The sequence below is a fragment of the Buteo buteo genome, chromosome 12 (assembly GCF_964188355.1).
Source record: "Buteo buteo chromosome 12, bButBut1.hap1.1, whole genome shotgun sequence".
NCBI classification, from domain to species: Eukaryota; Metazoa; Chordata; class Aves; order Accipitriformes; family Accipitridae; genus Buteo; species Buteo buteo.
In genome coordinates, this window is record NC_134182.1 from 8,766,854 (window position 1) to 8,784,536 (window position 17,683).

The window sequence follows — 17,683 nt, forward strand, 5'->3', positions numbered from 1 at the left end:
AATTAACGTAAGTACTAAAGGGATAAAAACAAAAATACAACCTGTTTTTAGAATCTAACAATAAAAGCAACGCATCAAATGCAGTAAATGAAAAAAATATATTAATATTTATGCTGGCCACAAGTTTTTAAAAAAACACAGGCATTCCTGACAAATGTGGATGCTTATTTTCACAAGCTTAAGGCAAAAATGAGTAACTATCTCCTGTGATTTCTTGAGCACTGTATACAGTAATATTCTCTGCTGTGCAAATCATAAAACGCAGAAACCTTTTGTTGTCTGAACTTCAGTCTACGAGGCATCAAAATGACAGGATTTGGTATAAGAGGAAAAAATCACGTCTGGAGTGTATATATACTTCCCTAGCATGAGAATTTGGAGAAGTATGAACCTATACAGCATGATGGTGGTGTGAACAGCTACAGCTCCTCCCTAGTTACACATGATGGGCACCACCATCCAGTGTACAAAACCAGATTCTTTCAGTTTGAAGGACTTGTTAACTAAATTCAGAAATAACTCACCTTTGCTAATGATTGCATATTAATTTAGAGAAAAAATAATTCTAAATCCAAGAAGGACCTTAAACTTTCATTCCCTAAATCCACTGGCCTGGAGCCTAAGGAGATTTTGTTCAGACCAGCCCTGAAAAGCAGCTGTTACACTCAGCCCTGACTCTTCTTGGAGACTATGGTGTGAAGGAGCTTGAAGAAGAATAACAGAAGGCAGCAGCATCTGTATAATCTCTCCTCTCCTGCTGTGATACAAGGAACGTAAAATTAGAAATAGCTGCAGAGAGCATGGCTGTGGTTTAATGTTTCAGTCTAAGACTGCAGCCTTTGAGAAAAGCCCTCTTCACCCATACACCTGGCACCTCTCAAAAAGCCTCCAGTAAATAGCTTCACCAGCAGGTTTGTTTAATCCTCCATCCCCAGCACACCTGTGCTTACCTAGGAGCCACCAATTCCTGCTGTAATGCAATATGCATAAGAGCCATTCACACAAAATGTAGGTACTGCTTTTGTTACAATCCAAACACAGCCTCTTGTGTGACAGAACTGTGTTTGCTGTAGCCAGAGTGGGCACAGTAAACCTGCACTTAAAAGGAAATGCTCGTGTTTTCAATTGCCTACAACTTCATCAAACTTCAGGACGGTTGTACTGAATTTCTTCACACCAGGTTCTTGCCTCAGGCTCTTTAGAATGTGTCTGACCAGGTAAAGGATTCGCAGTGTCAATCCCACAGCAAACTGGGGCTGGCCTCTCTTGGTCACGAAAGTGGGTGATGCTGGCATATCTTGAAAAAGCATGGTGTCAGCTCAGAAGCATCCACATGACAAATGCGCAGGTGGAACAAATTTTATGGAAAAAGCAATGACATAGCTGCTTTCAGATGCAGTGGGCAATTGGAGATAATTCTTCTAGAGGCAGACCTAGACTCTCTTGTAGCAGGGGCTCCATCAGAGGTCTAAGATGAATGACAAGGAAAGAGTTGAAGAATTTTACATGTTTCCACTAAAAAAAGACAAGTGACTGGCGATCTTGTAGGTCTTCAGTAGGATGTGCACAGTGCTGTACTTTGGAAAGGCATAAAATACCACAATGAGGGGGAGATTTGGATGGACATTACAAAAAAAATCCCGGTGACAAAGACAGCAAAATGCTGTCCTAGATTAGGTGACAGGGTGTTAGGATGGAGCTAAATGTAGGCTGGGCTTGTCTTAGTGAAGGAATAGGGTTAAATGCCCATACCAGGGACATGCCAGTTATTTTTCCAGTGACTCTGTAATTCAGCAAAAGGCAGAGATGAGGGGATGACATAGCCAAGTATGCAGCCATCCTATGCTGATTTCAACAAGATATGATAAAAATTATATTACACCCACACACCCACAAAAATTATATCCTTCTTCCAAACTTAGAACAAACAATAAATTCCAAAGATTCCTTCATAGAGAGGAGGGGAGGATAAAAGCATTGCCGTTTCCTCTTAAAATCTTCAAGGAAATTGGAGTTCAGTGAGTCATGCGCTAGAAATGAGCTCAGTGAAATTAATGTATGGAAAAATCTCAGGCGAATAATTGGCGATGATAGAATTAAAAATAGAGTCATTAATGATAGATGCCTTTTAATGGAGCCAGAGCAATGAGATAAAGGGATCTTTTTTTGTGAGGCTTTTCCTACACAGAGAATCATAAATACATTAAAAGCTAGGCAGGTTGGTAGGCTCCTTCATTCACTGTCCAGTCATATAGGAAGATGAATTGAAAATTGTCTTTTTCCTCCAGTCAAATGCTAAACTTCAGTCTCTCTAAATTCACCAGGACAATACAGAAATGGTTGTTCCAGGCAAATGTTTGGCCCGGGATTAACTAACACAGGCTAATGACATTACAAGTTCTCCCCATGTTCCGTAAATGCGATTATCCAGGTGAATATAATATCCGTCAGGCAGCTTTAGGAGTCTGAATAGTCAGGGTAGAGCTGCATGTCGTCTGGGAGAGCAGGTGAGGACCAAAGGAGAGGCTTTACTGGTGAGCAGTGCATTTATTCTGCAGCACAAGAACTAACGCACTTCTGTAGCTGTGGTTTAGTGGCTATCACAGGAGAGGATGGGATGCACCAAGGACAGGAAAGTCCCCACCCTAATTCAGGCACAGCTGAAAAAGCAATCTGATGCTAGCTTAGTGTCCCAGGAAAGGAAGGAGCAAGGATTCTTTTATGGGCAGCAGAAATAGGGGAATACAGAAAGCATAAGAAGGCAAGTACACATGGCGTGCTGGAGCTGGGGTCCAAGGCAGCTCCTGTGGGGGTCACTCCAGTCTGCTGTCCTCCGTTCCTGCTGCATTTGAAATTACATGTCCTGTCTTAAGCAGCTGTGATTTCTCCAGCAGAGGATGAGATTCAGAAACAAGAAGCCATGACTCATTGACTTTCCTCCAGTGAAGCATCCTTAATAAATGTTTTTAAGGCACAGCAAGAACCTCAGGACAAAGCATAATGCATTTTTAGGTGTTGAAGGAAAAAAAAAAACCACAACACAAGAACAACGTTTCTGTGGCTTTACATTTGAAATACTTGCGTAACAGGAGGCTCAGGATTCAAATGGGTCGAAAACACTGGTATATGGAGACACACATTACACTGCTGGGACCCAACGTCCTGAAGATGGGTCTGGACAAACCAGGAGGCCAGCCTAGGGGAGGGCAGGAAATCCCTGCAGGAGATGAGGCAAAACAAACAAGGCAGGCTGACAAGGCTGGAAATCTGTTTTTTTCCCAGGAGATGGCACTAAAGGACAATCACCTTTCAGCCGGCATAGTGCAATGCAGCAGCAACTTCGCTGGGGGCCAAACTGTTCTTCAGGCAGTTTGCATCATCCCGAGTCGCTCCTTGTTATAAAGCGCAAAGCTTTATTCTTAGCGTCTGTGCTTTTAGCAGGATCCCACTAACAGCCTCAGAGTCACCCAGGCTGGAAGGACCCCAGGAGCTCTCTCCTCCAGCCTCCTGCTCACAGCAGGGTCAACACTGAACTCGCACCGCGTTGCTCTCCGCTTTGTTCAGTCATGCCTTGAGAGCCTCCAGGGACAGACACTCCCCAACCTCCTGAACTAACCTCTTCTCATGCTTAATAATCATACTAATGGTTTTCCCCACCTTGTATCTGGCTGGAAACTCCCCAGTTTCAATTTACAACGATGGCCTCCTGCTGTCTGGCTGCGGACCTCAGTAAGGAGCCTGGGTCCATCTTGTTAGCCACCCCTTCTTAGGTACTGAAAAGCTGCTGTCAGGTCCTTCCCTCCTCCAGCTGAACGAGCCCAGAGCCCTGAGCCTCTCCTCGTAGGCGATGCAGGATTCGGGAAGGAGCACCACCCTCTCTGAGCTCAGAGCCTCTAGACTTCGCCCAAAACAGGTCTGGCAGCCTGATACTACTTCCTACAAGGAAAAGGAAGGGGAGAATTTGATTCCTCTTTCTTTTAATTTAATTATCTCAATTAATCTACAAGCTCTTTAGGCTTTCTACTGCTCCTTGAAGAAAAAGGATTTCCAAAGCACGCTCTGTACAGGTAACTGCAGCAACTTGGTACGCATTTTAGGACCAGTTTTTCCTCAGAAGAGGCCAGTGCCTAGCTAACAAGGGACTCAGGATACAGAAGAAGAGACGACTAGTTTTACAGCACACCAACTCAAAACCTGCCCCCTTGCCTGTCTTACAGGGTCATTCATGCCTGAAGTGAACCTCGGCCCGGGACCGGCAAAGCCCTGGAAATACCGAAGTGACGTGGTGTGGTACGGCTCTCCTCAGTTGCAGCACTTCAAAGCAAGCTGTGCAGGAGCGCTTCCTTGCTGCTGATGTTGCAGGACAAAGGACAATAGCTGCGAGTCCTCTGCCATTTCCTCAGAGCCTACGGTAAGCCAGAGTAGTAATTAAATGCTCTGGCGAAACCAGCAGAAACAAGCTTTATTCTGCTCTGTGACTCATTGAGCAGGCAGTAGGAATAGCCAGGGATTTAATTTAAAAGTGACTTGCCAGGCTGTCAGGTTAGCGGAGTTCATTCCTGAGAGAGGCTTGGACGAGCTGACTACTTCTTGCCACTCTTGCATGTATTCAGCTTCCTAAACTTATTTATCCTGCCATTTGTTATAAAACATGGTGAAAGGTGGGTAGAAATCTGAAAGGAGTCAGATAGCACAGTAACATGCCACTGAACACAAAAACCTGCCAGGTGAAGCGATGGGTAGAGGTGCCAAGCAAGTGCCTGAAGGGAGGAACGTATTTCATCCAGCTCAAACGTCAAATCAAATCTTCCCCGTGTACCTGCTGTACCGTAATATCCACCCGGATATTAATATAAGCATATCCCACTTTTGTCTGTGAGAGGGTCAAATGTCCGTTTTGTTCCTCAAAAGAACCAGGAGATATGCTGCAGACAAGCCCATTTTAATAAAGGAGCCTGCCTGCACCCGTGGGTCGAAAGCTTCCCTGCTGCGGTGGCTCCTCCAAGGCCCACTTCGCCAAGAGCACAGAAAGGCCGTGCAGAAGCCGAGTCCATCCCGGACTGCCCTCCTGGCTCGGCACACCGTCAGGGCTGCCCCGGAAAGCCCAGCATCCTCACCGTCACTGACAGCTCGCTCTCCTCCAAGTCACTTGCAGACTTCCAGCATGACAGTTCTGCTTCAGATGGAGGTTGCCATTTCTTGTCGGCTGAGCAGGATGACCTGCCACCCAAGGCTGAGTTGGTCAGGGAATTTTTCCTCTTCTCTTATGTCAGCCAGACAACATTTAGCAACAGCACTGCAGGATCTGCCCTGTTGCAGCTTTTTGCATCTTTAAACCAGAGCTGGCATGGCAGGGATGCTGCCATGATTGACAGGAACTACAGCCCTCTGCCATGCACCCCGCTGAAAAAAGAACCTCACCCCCCAGACTGATTTTCTAGACACTGCTGTGTGAGCTGGGCTGGTGAAGAGAGGAGCAAACCCTCAGGCCAAGGCTTGGCCTCACAAATGCACTCCACCAGCTGAGGAGTGAATTGCTGCTCTAGGAGAACTGATAAGCAGCACTAATTGGTAGCCTCAGTGAGAACCATCAGTTCATTTTGAGGAAGGAAAATAGGCTGGCATGAATCACCAGCTGTTTTAGAGAAACAGCGTAGGTTACTTGCTTACTTTTTCTTTCTCTCTCCTCGTTCCTTCTTTGTTTTTGGTCTATTTTAGAAACACTGTTGAACAGAAGCTGACTCACCAATATGCATCAAGCTTTTCTTTTTTCAGGCTCACACGGAAACACCATTTGCATATCATTCGGGTTCTGCGTGACTGGCAACCAGGTTATTCCCTTAAAGGTGCACCAGGTGAGCAGAGACCATAGGTCATCAGGCAAAAGTCAGTGGTAACCATTGTGCTGAGTGGTTCATGAGCTAAAGTTCATGTTTACCTCCGTGGAAAGTCCCTGCATTGAAAGGGTTGGACCCTGGGTGTTGCAATGAGGGAGCAGCCTTTCTACTCAGAGGACACACAGACAAATTGATGGGCACTCATTTCACACAGGAAAATGGAGACACAAATCTCCCCTGCATTGCTTTAGTCATTTAAAAAAAGCTCTAACGATTCACGCTGTAAAAGCACTGTAAAACATGAATGGTGTAACAAAATTTGAAGTTAATCCCAAAGTGCGCAGGCTTGTGTGGCATGTGGGTGTTAGTACAGCCCTGTTCTTGCTGTAGAAGACACAGCAGTTACCCATAGCCTCTGGCATGCTGGGGGGGCAGATGGGAGGGACAGGTCTGTCCCCACAAGAAAGCTCAAGAGAAACAACTAAAAGCGTGAAATGAATGAGTGTAATCCCGTTGTGGCTATTCCTACCCCAACTCGTGCAACCTTAGATCCTCTGCAGCCTCATCTCCACTCCTTGCCTTTCTTGAGCATTTCCATGCAGTTTGGGCTACAACCGTGTCCTTCTAGAAGAGCACCGAGGCCACGGGCAGAACAACACAGGGAAGTTTACACTGCAGCTTCCCCCACTGCTTGGGCCGCCGCTGAGAACCTCCTCCTTTGTGCGCTTACTTATGTGTGTAGGTGAACACACAACATGAATCACATTACTTTTTTTTATTATTAAAAAAATCCACCTTTGTTTCATTTTCTACACTTAAAAGAAATACACTGTGGTTTGCTAAGACATGCAAACCCTTTCATTCAAAAAAGGCAAAGAAAGCAAATGAACAGCATTTTTTTTCCAAATAACTCAATGCCTCGATTACAAAAACACTATCAAAACTAGAAAGATCTATAATACAGAGAAAGTGCTAGCAGGGAAATCACTTACTGCTACCACAAAAGACTGACAGGAAAAAAAAACCCAAACCCACAGAATTTTGAAGGCACATAAACCCCCTTGTTCCTGTGTCATCAATACAAGATTTATATCCCTGGAGGTGTCACACGGAAGCTGCTGCATCCGCACCACTGAGCTGAGCCATCTGATGTTGACATCCTCTAGCTAGAACTGCCACATACGGAAATGAAGATGGAGCTGGCAGGTTATTTGGCCCCATTCTTATACAAAACCATTGTACATTCTTATACCAAACACTGTATGTAGTTTTTTTTCAGATGCAGCTGGTAATCCCTTTTTTTTCTGGTGAACACCACAGAACTGGTTGTTCTTATGCCCCAGCTTCCAGAATCAGGTGTGTCAGATATAAACTCTGTTCTCAGTAAAAAAATATGTGCAGATTTCACAGCAGCAGTAAACCTTTAATGCCCCAAAATCAAAAGACAAACACACCTCATTTTCTTTCTGGATTTTTACATCAGTCTTAAGATTTAAAGGCTCATTACGTCCAGAGTTTGGAATGAACAACTGTGATGCAGCAAAGCTCTCCCTGTCTCAGACAATAGTCCATGTATATCCAAGTGTATTTTTAAGTATACTCCTAATCTTAAACCTCTCAGGGTAAAAAAACCACAACAACCAAAAACCAAAAAAGACCTCAGAAAACCAAAGACTACCTTTTCCTGATCACTCGTTATCTGTTTCCTCCACTGCTTTGACAATTCCTCTCACTAGCCAGACCCAGATCCCCACCTCCCTATCTGCACCACTCCCCCCCACCCCCGCTATTTCTATTTTCCTTCATTTCTCTCTCCCTCATCTACTTGCTTTTCCATCCATTCTTGGCTCCTTTCCACACATAGCACAAAGCTCTAGAAAACCAACTCATGTCCGAGAACAAACTTCAGCTCAATTAGTCGAAGATTATTTCCTCATCCTTGCATTTCTTCAACCCAATCCTGATTTTATAAAGCGCCAGAAGTTTTTGCAGAGAAGAGCACTCAGTCTTGGGGAAGGGGCTGGTGGAGGGGCTCAGGGCTGGGACTGTTTGTCCAAGAGGTTTCTCAGATGCAGGTCTCAGATTTAATCCTAAGAAAGCAGCGATGGCCTCACGTCCTCCCCGGTGGGGCGCATGGAGCTGCGCTAGCGGATGAAGGATGCCACCTGAGCTGCCACTCCAAAGGGAGCGGAATAGGCTGCTGCTAATCCTTGCAAGCCAACCACCAAGTAGCGGCATCCCTTCTGCAGAGCTTTGCCGACGTTCTGCGGAGAGAGATGGGAGAAGGGGATAAAAAAAAGGAGAGGTGATAGAAAATACCTTCACGTAAAATCGTTCCGACAGCCAATGTCACCAACCCAGAAAACAAACTTCTCCCACAGCTAATGAGGGCTTGAGCATAGAACAACATCCCAGAAAATGAACTTCTCCCACAGCTAATGAGGGCTTGAGCATAGAACAACATATTATCATCTATTTTTATATAGAAATACACACCTACAGAGTATAGTTAAACTGAACAGGTGCAGCCTCCACAGGAAGCCAGGCTTTTACGTGGGCTTCTATTCAAGAATAAAATTAGTTTAAATTCACACCTAGTTTGTAGAGGTACATGTTTCCCACACACACATGTTCTAAGTATGTTAGTAACTCTCAAAAGCACATAGGCTGTTAAAACTGGTGCTGAACAAGAAGGCAGTAAACCACTAAGAATATTTTTATGGAAACTTCATTGCTTTTTGTCAAAGATATGTTTGGTCAAAATAAGAATGTTTTGACCCACTTTCACGTCTCTACAGGTTTAAGAGCTCATCTATGTGCTGCATTAGAGATAACTTGCTGCAGATTATTTAAACTAAAAACCTTAATCTAATTTTAATTTCACTCTTGATAGTTTTTGCTCATATGGCTGGTCATGATTGGGGAATTAATACAGTGTGGTCAGTTTGGGAGGAATATCAGAATTAACTGTTAGTAACACTTTATGGTTGCGTGGGACTATATCGAAATCAATCTCTTGTAATATGGAAAACACTGAAACAGAGGATATACTTTTAAATAGGTGAAATCCAGTCAGTATCTATTATATTCCTAGGATTTCTTAAAGCTGGATTACAGTGGCACTGGCACATGAAAACCTTCAGCTGTCACGATGCCACTACATAGCTGATTTTTGCTGCATTTACTCCTATGGAAACTTACTTGAAGGGAGTTAAGATGGCAAAATAAAAGCGCAGCTCGAGCCTGGGGGTAGAGCCTGAGGACGGAGGAGGAGACGCAGGGCCTTCCCTTCCCACCTCTGCCCTGTCCCACTATGTCACACTGGCGACTTCTTTCCCCCCTCCTGCGCTGTGTGCCACTTACCTACCCGGGACCTCACCAGTGTTTTACAAGTTGTTCTTTACTGCCAAAGCCAAACTGGCAAACCTTCCCCGTGGGGATGTCGTCTGACCAATACAAAAGGGAATACGCAGTGTCCAAGCACTGGCCTGTGCTCTAAACACAGTTACAAGTGTGTTTATACCAACAGCGCACACAGCAATAGCACCAATAGCAAAATTATGAACTGCTGCGACATAACCGTGCTCACAGAACAGCTCTGTATAAATTGAGACTACAGACTTGACACTGCTTCCTACTACATGTGCTTACTGTGACTTGGAAATCAGTACTGGAAACTCAAAGTATCAAATCCATCATGAAAGAATGAAATATTCTATTCCCCTCTTTATGAGACAGTAGTATTTGTGAGGCAGCTCACGACTACGCTGTCATCTGTAAACTGTGTGAATTTCAAAAGTAAGTAACTTTGCCAAACTAACTGGCATTTTCTGCATATCGGAGATAGCAAGCATAACTTTACCAAAATCACCATTTTTTAGAGAATGCAGCAGAAAGTCATGTCTCATGCTGATATTTGTAATCTCTCCGGTAGGAAAAGATTCTGGACGCCAGACAGGTTTTTCCTGCTCACACAGAAACTACTTTTTGCTACAAATATCCAAGACATACCAGAGCTGTACTTCAGTGACATAACAAGAGAAAAAATAATCGAATTCCTCCAAACAGCACTTTCGTAATCAAAGGCACCCAGCCTCTGGGGGAAAAAACCCCAACAAACCACCAGACTGCCGGACTTGTGACTTTCCACACAGGAAAGCAAAAGAACAATTCTGATCCAAAATAGTTGTTACACAATGAAGAGCGCGTTGCATTTTTTTCTTTAACTCATACCAGTGGCTTTCAGGGGACACCGGGAAGGTAAACTGGCGAACGAGTGTACCGGAGGGATGTTATTACCCTTTCTTACGGTCACTGAAGTAGACGGAAAAAAAAAAAAAAAAGCAAAGCAGGCCAATTAACTGGAAGTTTTAAGGAATGGTGTCAAAACAGTGACGCCGAGGGAAACGCAGAACAAAGAAAGGCAAAGTGCCCGTCACATGGACCAGCTTAGTGCCATTTTCACTCCGAAACGGCAGATTTTCTACTCTTTGATCCCGGCGAGGGTCGGTGTCCTGCCTTCCTCCCCAGCAGCACCGCCTCCTCCCCGGCAAGACCACCACCCAGCCCGGCGGCGGACCCCGCCTCGGGCTCAGCGCCGCCGCCTCAAGCGCCTGAGGGACACGGGGGACTTGGGTGCCGAGACCCCCCCCCGCCCTCTCCGCCCGCCCGGCGCCGAGGGTCCCCGCTCCGGCGTCCCCTGCCCTCACCTTCCCGTACTTCTTCAGCCGCTTCCCGTAGGGCCGCTTGGCGGCGGCCCGCGGCGGGCGCAGCGGCTCGTAGGAGTCGGGCAGGAGGACGAAGTGCACCTTCCTGGAGGCAGAGCCGCCCTCCTCCTCCTCCTCCTCCTCCTCCAGCGCGCTGCCCCCAGCCGCCGCCGCCGCCTCCCCCTCCTCACCGGGCAGGATGGAGACCTGGTCGTCGTCGTGCCCGCGGCGGGAGGACCTGCCCCTGGCCTTGGCGCCCAGCCGCGCACCCACCGCCATGGTGCCGCCGGGCGCCGACCCGTCTGCGCCACAGGTGTGGCCGGAGGCGGCCGCTGCCCCCTCCCCGGGGCGGGACGAGGCGCCCCGGGCCCCGCCGCCGTGAGGGCCGCGGAAACCGGCCCGGAGGAGCCGTCAGCGGCGGGCACCGGCCCTGGCGAGGCTCTGGGGCGGCAAACCGTGTCCCGCCTTGCTGGGGAAGCCGGGGGTTTGCTGCGGCCTCCGCGCCCCGACGGCTGGCGAAGGCTGAGGTAGCTCCTTCCCCGGCCTCGCCACGCACCGCTCCACGCCGGCAGCGGCTTCGGGAGGCCGCGCTCTTCTTCCCCTCCGAAACAAAAAGCCAGACTCCCTGGTAATCCCTCCGTTACGGGTGTTCCTGCCAGGAGCTCGGGTGAACAGCGTCTCCGGCGTGCTGGGCTCCGTTCTGCTACCCCCGGGCAGGGGGAAGGTTCGGAAGTCTTCGCTGAAGGGCAAAGTTTCTCCCTGGTTTTTGCCCAGATGCAAGGGGAGGCTGACGGCCACGCGCCTCTGTCGCTGGGTGGGCTGCAGTTTAACAACTGCGCTTCTAAGCCGGGTTCGTGTAGCTGGGGTCGGTCAAGAAATGCAAAATTGCATCGGGAGGATCGATATTATTTATTAAACCGGGTGGCATATTTATCAACATTTGATGCATATACAAATACTTCAGACAAGCAGGTGCGATAAGGGGACAGACTAATCCTTTACTGTGGATTTTTCTTACTGAGGAATGAAGCCTTGAACCTGTGTCTGATGCGCTCTTTAACATTCAGCAAGTAAATCCTGCACCCAGCGTGGTTACCCGCCCCAAGGATGGTGCTTCGCCATTGTCATGGCTCCAGCCAGAAAGCAGTGTAACGGAGACCTCGGCCAGCCCTCTGAGGGGTGGAAGACGCGAGCTAAGTCCCAGGTCTGTCACTACGGGAAAAGTGCTCTACCCCTTCCCCTATTTTATATTTAAAGGTGTCACCACTCCTGCTACTATCATCAGGTTTTTAATTTAACTCTACAGAAGGCTGAGGTGGAGACCTAAACCCAGGACATGCTCCGAGTACCGGTCCCAGACAGACACCTACCACAGACCACGCGTGGCCCTCAGAACTTCTTCTTCCGGGCTCTGGCCGCAGCAGCGCCTGCAAGGGCCCGTTTCTGAGCCACCCAGTTCTCTCCCCCACCTCCTGGAGCCAGATGCTCAACTTGTCAACGTCCTGGAGGTGTAGGTATGTCCTAAACACTGCAGAGACTGTGAGACTGAGTAGCGCCGTAGGTCCTGTCCCAAGTACCTGCTTTAACACTAATCACGTGGTAGGGCCTGAAGCAGCAAGGTATAGGAGATAAATTTTGCATGCTCTAATATGTTGCTGTAGATTTTAAGGTGCTACTTTCTTAGGTAGTTTGAGGGGTGAAGTAATTGCTTGATGCTGATTAAGCAGCAGCATCAACAAATAAAATACCAATAATCTGTAAGCAGCTGTTGAATGGGATCTTTCATCTTGTTAACCTTGAGCTAACTTGAACAATGCATTAGTATTTTTCTGGGGCTTTGAGATGTGTTTACATCTAGGTTTTCTATTTATAGATCCATTACTGAATGTATACTTTGCCCCTAAGCGAGAAGTGCAAAGATGGTAAAAGATAGTCTGTCTTCTCAAGAGGGGTTGGCCTTTCCCCACAGACTGGGTTTGTACCTCACCAGCTTGTTTCATTTTCCCGAGTTCAACTATCAAAACCCCAGAGAACATATCTCTCAATTCATGGCGGCAGGGGAACCACGTTCTGAGATTAAGAGGTCCAAGCTACCTCTCAGGTATTTGACACCAGATATCGAAAGTCTCATGTGTAACACCTCATGGAATTTTGGCATCATTGTAACTATATGGCAATGATGCCACTTGGTTCTCAAGCATTACTTTTCATCCACAGAAGCTGGAATGAATGTTTGTAGTCCTTTCATTGATCTATATACATTTTAATGTTTTAAATTGGACTGCATGAAAAGGGATCTACTTAGTTTGGAAGTGTCTGTATACTGTAAATAAAGAAATAAAGTGAAAAAACAACCCCCACCCAAAACAGCAGAACCACGTGCTAGTCTAACTGCTCGCCCCCACCCCTCACCCCAAACACCCCCTGGAAATGCTGCCAAGAAATTACAACTGAATACATAAGCCCTCTGAAGATCCAAGACATCCCCAGCCCTTCCCGGAGCTGTGGAACATGATGTGGCATTTAACTGTCTTTCGGATTTCTGAAGTTAAAGCCGTGCTAATAAAATGCCACTGATCCCCTCCCACGTGAAAGTCAAGCTGCATTTCGGATGCAAATGTTCTTATCCCCCTCTTAGCCAAAGAGTAACTTGCACGTAACAGGTACATAACACGGCAGTTGTTGAAGGACCCAAAAACCAGGCATTGAGGATTCAGCATGCAACATCTCACTGATTTCCATACCAACTACGCTCTGCTTGCCAATAAAACCAGCGGTTCTGAAAAAGTATCTTTCTTGGATCTTCCCATCTTACTCCTGCCACAAGGAGGAGATTTGGAAAGCCAGATGAGGTGTCTGGGTGCAGCTACACCTTTCACACTCAGATTGTGCCCTTGCTGAAGCACTTGGTGTATTTGCTATGGAGAGCGTAAGGTGGTTCACAGCTCACCTGCTAACAGGGCAAAAGAAGGAAGGAGGTCAGCAGGGTTTGGGAATTGGGGCAGTTTCACACTGCTGGCAGTTACTGGAAATAATACTGTTTGCAAACTGTCTATATAGAAACACTGAATTGGCACTTTGGGGTGCAGGGTTTTGTGGGAGAGTTGAACTACAATTTGTAACTTCTGTTCTCTGGAAATGCTATCTGTGTTTCATGGAACATTAATACACCTCTGGTTACATCAAGCGCTGAAAACCAGCGACAATCTAGGGCAAAGTTAGCCGTGTAAAAATACAGCATGCAAAGCAGGAAGCTATCTTAAGTAGTTAATCTATGGTCTCACAGCGTGACCTATATTTTTTCCACTGAACCTTCCGAAAAGGCAAGGGGTTTTGTTTCATGACTAAGTTTATACATTATCTTGGATTAACATCATGGACATTATGTTCCAGTGATGTATTTTCAAGGATCATTGAACATTCACGGACAGTTACAGGTAAGTTAAGCAGACACACAAACCCCTCCCGACGCTGATTTTTGGTGAATTTCTGGAAAAGCTCCTGGACATCCATTTCTAAGAGGTGCTAAACCACTGGTACTTTCTGGACAGCGCAGGACCACAGAACCGATGCAATGCTAATCCTGAATTCACACGGTGTGGAAGATGAAGCCCGTACACCTTTCAACTATTTTACTACCTGCAGTAATTATTGTGCTTTGTATAAAGGGCAAACAACAAGTATTTTAGTATGAGAACTGTTCAAGTAAGTTTTAATAGAGTGCACCAGTGAATCAAGATGACTTGCATCAGATTTTGTTTCAATGAACATCAGATAAAAAAAGAAAAGGGGCTACAGTTCTTTCTTTCCAAACACCACCCTTTTTCTAAGGCAACAATACACGTCCATTTCCGAACATAACTGTTACATAGGAAAGCTACATCACAGTACAGTATGTAAAGTCCATCTCGGTCAAGAAGCCATTAGAGAATGGCACATTTACTACACTTACAGCCTTCTAACTTAGGGTTACAGAGTTTACCACAGCTTTTTTTTTTGATTTTTATTTTTTAAAGTGACAATTTCTTAATGAACTTTCTATTCTTCACAAGAGTGTGCAGATGGGGCCCATATGTTGATATTACAGTAATTACGACATTAAATAACATTGCACAACCAACCTCTATGGTTAATTCAGTACAAAATAACAAGTATTAAAATGTACCAGTACTAGTGGTTTTACATAGTTTATAATCATTAATCATGAAGGAAAAAAACGTGTTTTTTTTTTTCTTTTCTTTTCTGTAGGCAAGTGCCTAATTACAAAGCTGCACATTACAGGCATAATGATGTGGAATAAATACAAGAAAACTGGTAAAATATTAAACACAAACAGGTTACATGGGAACAAACTGTACAACCACGAAAGCATAAATCAACAATTTATCATTATAAACAAGGTATGTTTAGCTGTAAAATATTATGTGGAATTTCATGTACTCTTTGGGGGCACATGTTCCAAAAGCCAAGCTAATTCCTGAGGTGGTATTATCAACTTACACAATTGGTCAACACTTCAGATTATCTTGTGCTATTAAACAGTCCCAATATTAATGTATTTCCATAAAATGGAATTTATAGTATTCTGAAGGCAGCAAACAAGTGATATTTTACACCATGATATTCAAATGAAATAATTACGGTTCTCCATTTTGGTGCTACATTTCTTAACGGGCCATGGGAGTAAGCACTGTAATTTGCAGACAGAACATCACTTACACCTGGTTTCTGTTCCCCCACAGCTCTGAGCTGGCCCAAGGCAGAACAAAGATTTTAAACTGTAAGTGCCAACACTGTAAACATGTTTGTATTTTTTTCAACTAAACACTGTCCAATAACAAGGATAAGAGCCAAAGATAAGCAGGAACAGTCTCGCATAGAACCAAAGCCAATTATTCATTGACTTTTGGTTCAAATCATGAACAATCTTTAATTAAAAATGGTCATGCTACGGTTGTGAAAACTACTTTTGTGCATTTGACTCAGGACAAGTTTTTTAAAAAACGCATGATAGAGGTAAGACTTATAAAAACCACCAAAAATGTAAATGATAGGGAAGAACTTTTCCAACTCAAAGCATCAAACATACATTTCTGTGCAGAAATCTAGACAACTATACAAGATCTGAATTTAAGCAGTCATCTTTTTATTATACAACTCTATGAACATAAAATGAACAGAATGCTCTATATACTTACCTGTACATGTGAACATAACTTTTTTAGCTACAGTTATTTAATATAGGTCATACTGGATTTAACTTTACAATTCTGAATAACTATGTATAACCTTATTGCAATAAGGGCAATTTCTACATGGGGAGTTTCACAGGCCAATCACATTAGGCGTAACCAGTACATTCAAAGTGTAGATCATGTATGAATCTTCCCTGATCCCAAAAAAATTTAGGTTCTCTTTACAGCTTAAGCTCGTTTGCTATCTTGGATGCAATGTTCTTAAATGCGATAGAAGTCCCAGATATTCTCTTGAAACGAACTCCATTGAGCGACAATCGTGGCAGTTTGCAGACTTCCATCTCCCACTGAACAAGGCTATCTTGTCGTGCATCACCGTGAACACAGAAGAGCAAAAACCTCTCTTTTTGTTCGTAATCACAGTTATTAGCATCTAACACTTTCCGAATCTCTCGCATCATGTCGTTCGGGTCCATAGAACTAGTGGTCTTCATACTCCATGTGAACCGCAAGGAGCGTGGCTTCGAATCTTTGCTATCCTCCTTCTCTCTGTCTTTTGGCTCCCCAGAAGCACTCCTGGAAGAAGTGACATACAGAACAGTCAAAAATAAAAGCAGTATAACCAAGAGATAGAAGAGAAATACAGTTCTTGAACAGGGGTTTCTAAACTGCGATTGACGCACCACTAGTCACACACAAGCTAATTCAAAGAGTTAGATGGATACTGTTGGAACAGTTCTGCACCATCTCCTGCACACATGTGCGCTTTGGCATAGCACTGGGAGCTGCGACCAGCACTGGTGCAGTGGCACACAAGTGTGCAGTGTGCCCCTGGTGCAGTGGCACACAAGCAAAGCAAGTTTGGAAACCCCTGCTCTAAAATGTTCTGATGACAACATGTGCAATGGTAACTGCAGCAGACACACGTTACTCCATACTGCTCCAAAGAAAGTGGAATCTATGTGAAAGCATGACTGAAGTTCTGCTGATTTCATGGTCTGGAGCATGCCATACACCAACAAAACTGAAGTTGAGGGACACAGTCCTGAAGCATAAATCATACTGTAAAAGCAGCAGAGGAAGAAATCCCACCCTGCGATTCACAAGTCTTCAGTTAATTCCCTCCCCTCTTTTCTGCCTTTTCCCCCTTTTGCATTTATTATTTATTTTTGACCTCTCTCTGTGTAAAAAGACCCTATAATAACGGGCTTTATTTTAACTGATGAAGCAGAATTTTGTGCTCCAATTTGGTTCTAAACTGCTGGTTTGTCAACCAGTTGAGTACACAGCCAGCAGCATTTTCACAGAAGAAACACTAACATGCAGACGCAAAGTATTTTAGCTGATGCAATGACTTGGACAAAATTTCAAGGGAGTACTTTCCAATGAATGTTCTTACTCTGACACTTCCTTACTGAATAGATTACTTATTCCATTGTAGAAAGCATTTTGAGAAACAGCACTAATTAAAGTAATTCCACAGCCAACTATTTCTGTTCTTGTCCCAGGTACTCAAGATGCCCAAAACCTCCCCATCCATCACTGGGGAAAGGTGCTGTTCTCATTTTGATAGTCTATAAACTGTTGCTATTCAGAGAGGAGTCAAAACAAGTATTTTAATTTAACTTTCAGTGTGATCCCCAGAGAACCACATCGATATTAAGGGATAGAGCATGGCAGGGATAAGATCCCAAACGACTTTTAGCCCAAAACAGACACTGTAGGATGACAAAAAGTAGAGGAAGCTAGAGAATGAAAGCAAGAGCTGAAAGCAACTTCACACTTCATTTCATTTGAACATTTGATTAATCTCTTTTCCCTTTCCACATCATGAATTCGACAGCTAATAGACTTTGAATTGAAAAGGGCTAATGTAGATAAAATGCATTGTGTATTATACAATGTATCCTGTTAAGAATGTGCTGCTTTTTTTTTTTTTTTAAAT

At 44.8% G+C, this 17,683-nt stretch overlaps 2 protein-coding genes and 1 long non-coding RNA gene across 11 annotated transcripts in view; 1 reads left to right on the forward strand and 2 right to left on the reverse strand.

The window, feature by feature from the left end:
* Positions 1-6,597: 6,597 nt before the first annotated feature.
* On the reverse strand, positions 6,598-10,845 carry C12H1orf115 (chromosome 12 C1orf115 homolog). 2 transcript variants are annotated; one of them, XM_075042022.1, is made up of 2 exons: positions 10,547-10,845; positions 6,598-8,101 (listed from the first exon to the last, which is right to left on the reverse strand). In XM_075042022.1, the coding sequence occupies exons 1-2, from the start codon at positions 10,820-10,822 to the stop codon at positions 7,982-7,984; spliced, it is 396 nt and encodes a 131-aa protein (XP_074898123.1). In that variant the 5' UTR covers positions 10,823-10,845; the 3' UTR covers positions 6,598-7,981. The 2 variants fall into 2 exon arrangements, with proteins under 2 accessions (XP_074898123.1, XP_074898124.1); XM_075042023.1 differs by having other exon boundaries at positions 7,975-8,101; positions 10,557-10,827.
* Positions 10,846-11,034: 189 nt separating this feature from the next.
* On the forward strand, positions 11,035-12,908 carry LOC142037568 (uncharacterized). The gene is made up of 3 exons (XR_012652406.1): positions 11,035-11,171; positions 11,566-11,747; positions 11,850-12,908. It is a non-coding gene; the product is annotated as an uncharacterized LOC142037568 (long non-coding RNA).
* A 1,299-nt stretch (positions 12,909-14,207) lies between these two features.
* MARK1 (microtubule affinity regulating kinase 1) overlaps positions 14,208-17,683 on the reverse strand; it is a 60,834-nt gene continuing 57,358 nt past the window's right edge. For all 8 annotated transcript variants that reach the window (XM_075042607.1, XM_075042605.1, XM_075042604.1 and 5 more), the window contains one exon: positions 14,208-16,314. In XM_075042607.1, the coding sequence (XP_074898708.1) occupies positions 15,960-16,314 (355 nt within the window). In that variant the 3' untranslated portion in view covers positions 14,208-15,959. The remainder of the gene's footprint in view (positions 16,315-17,683) is intronic.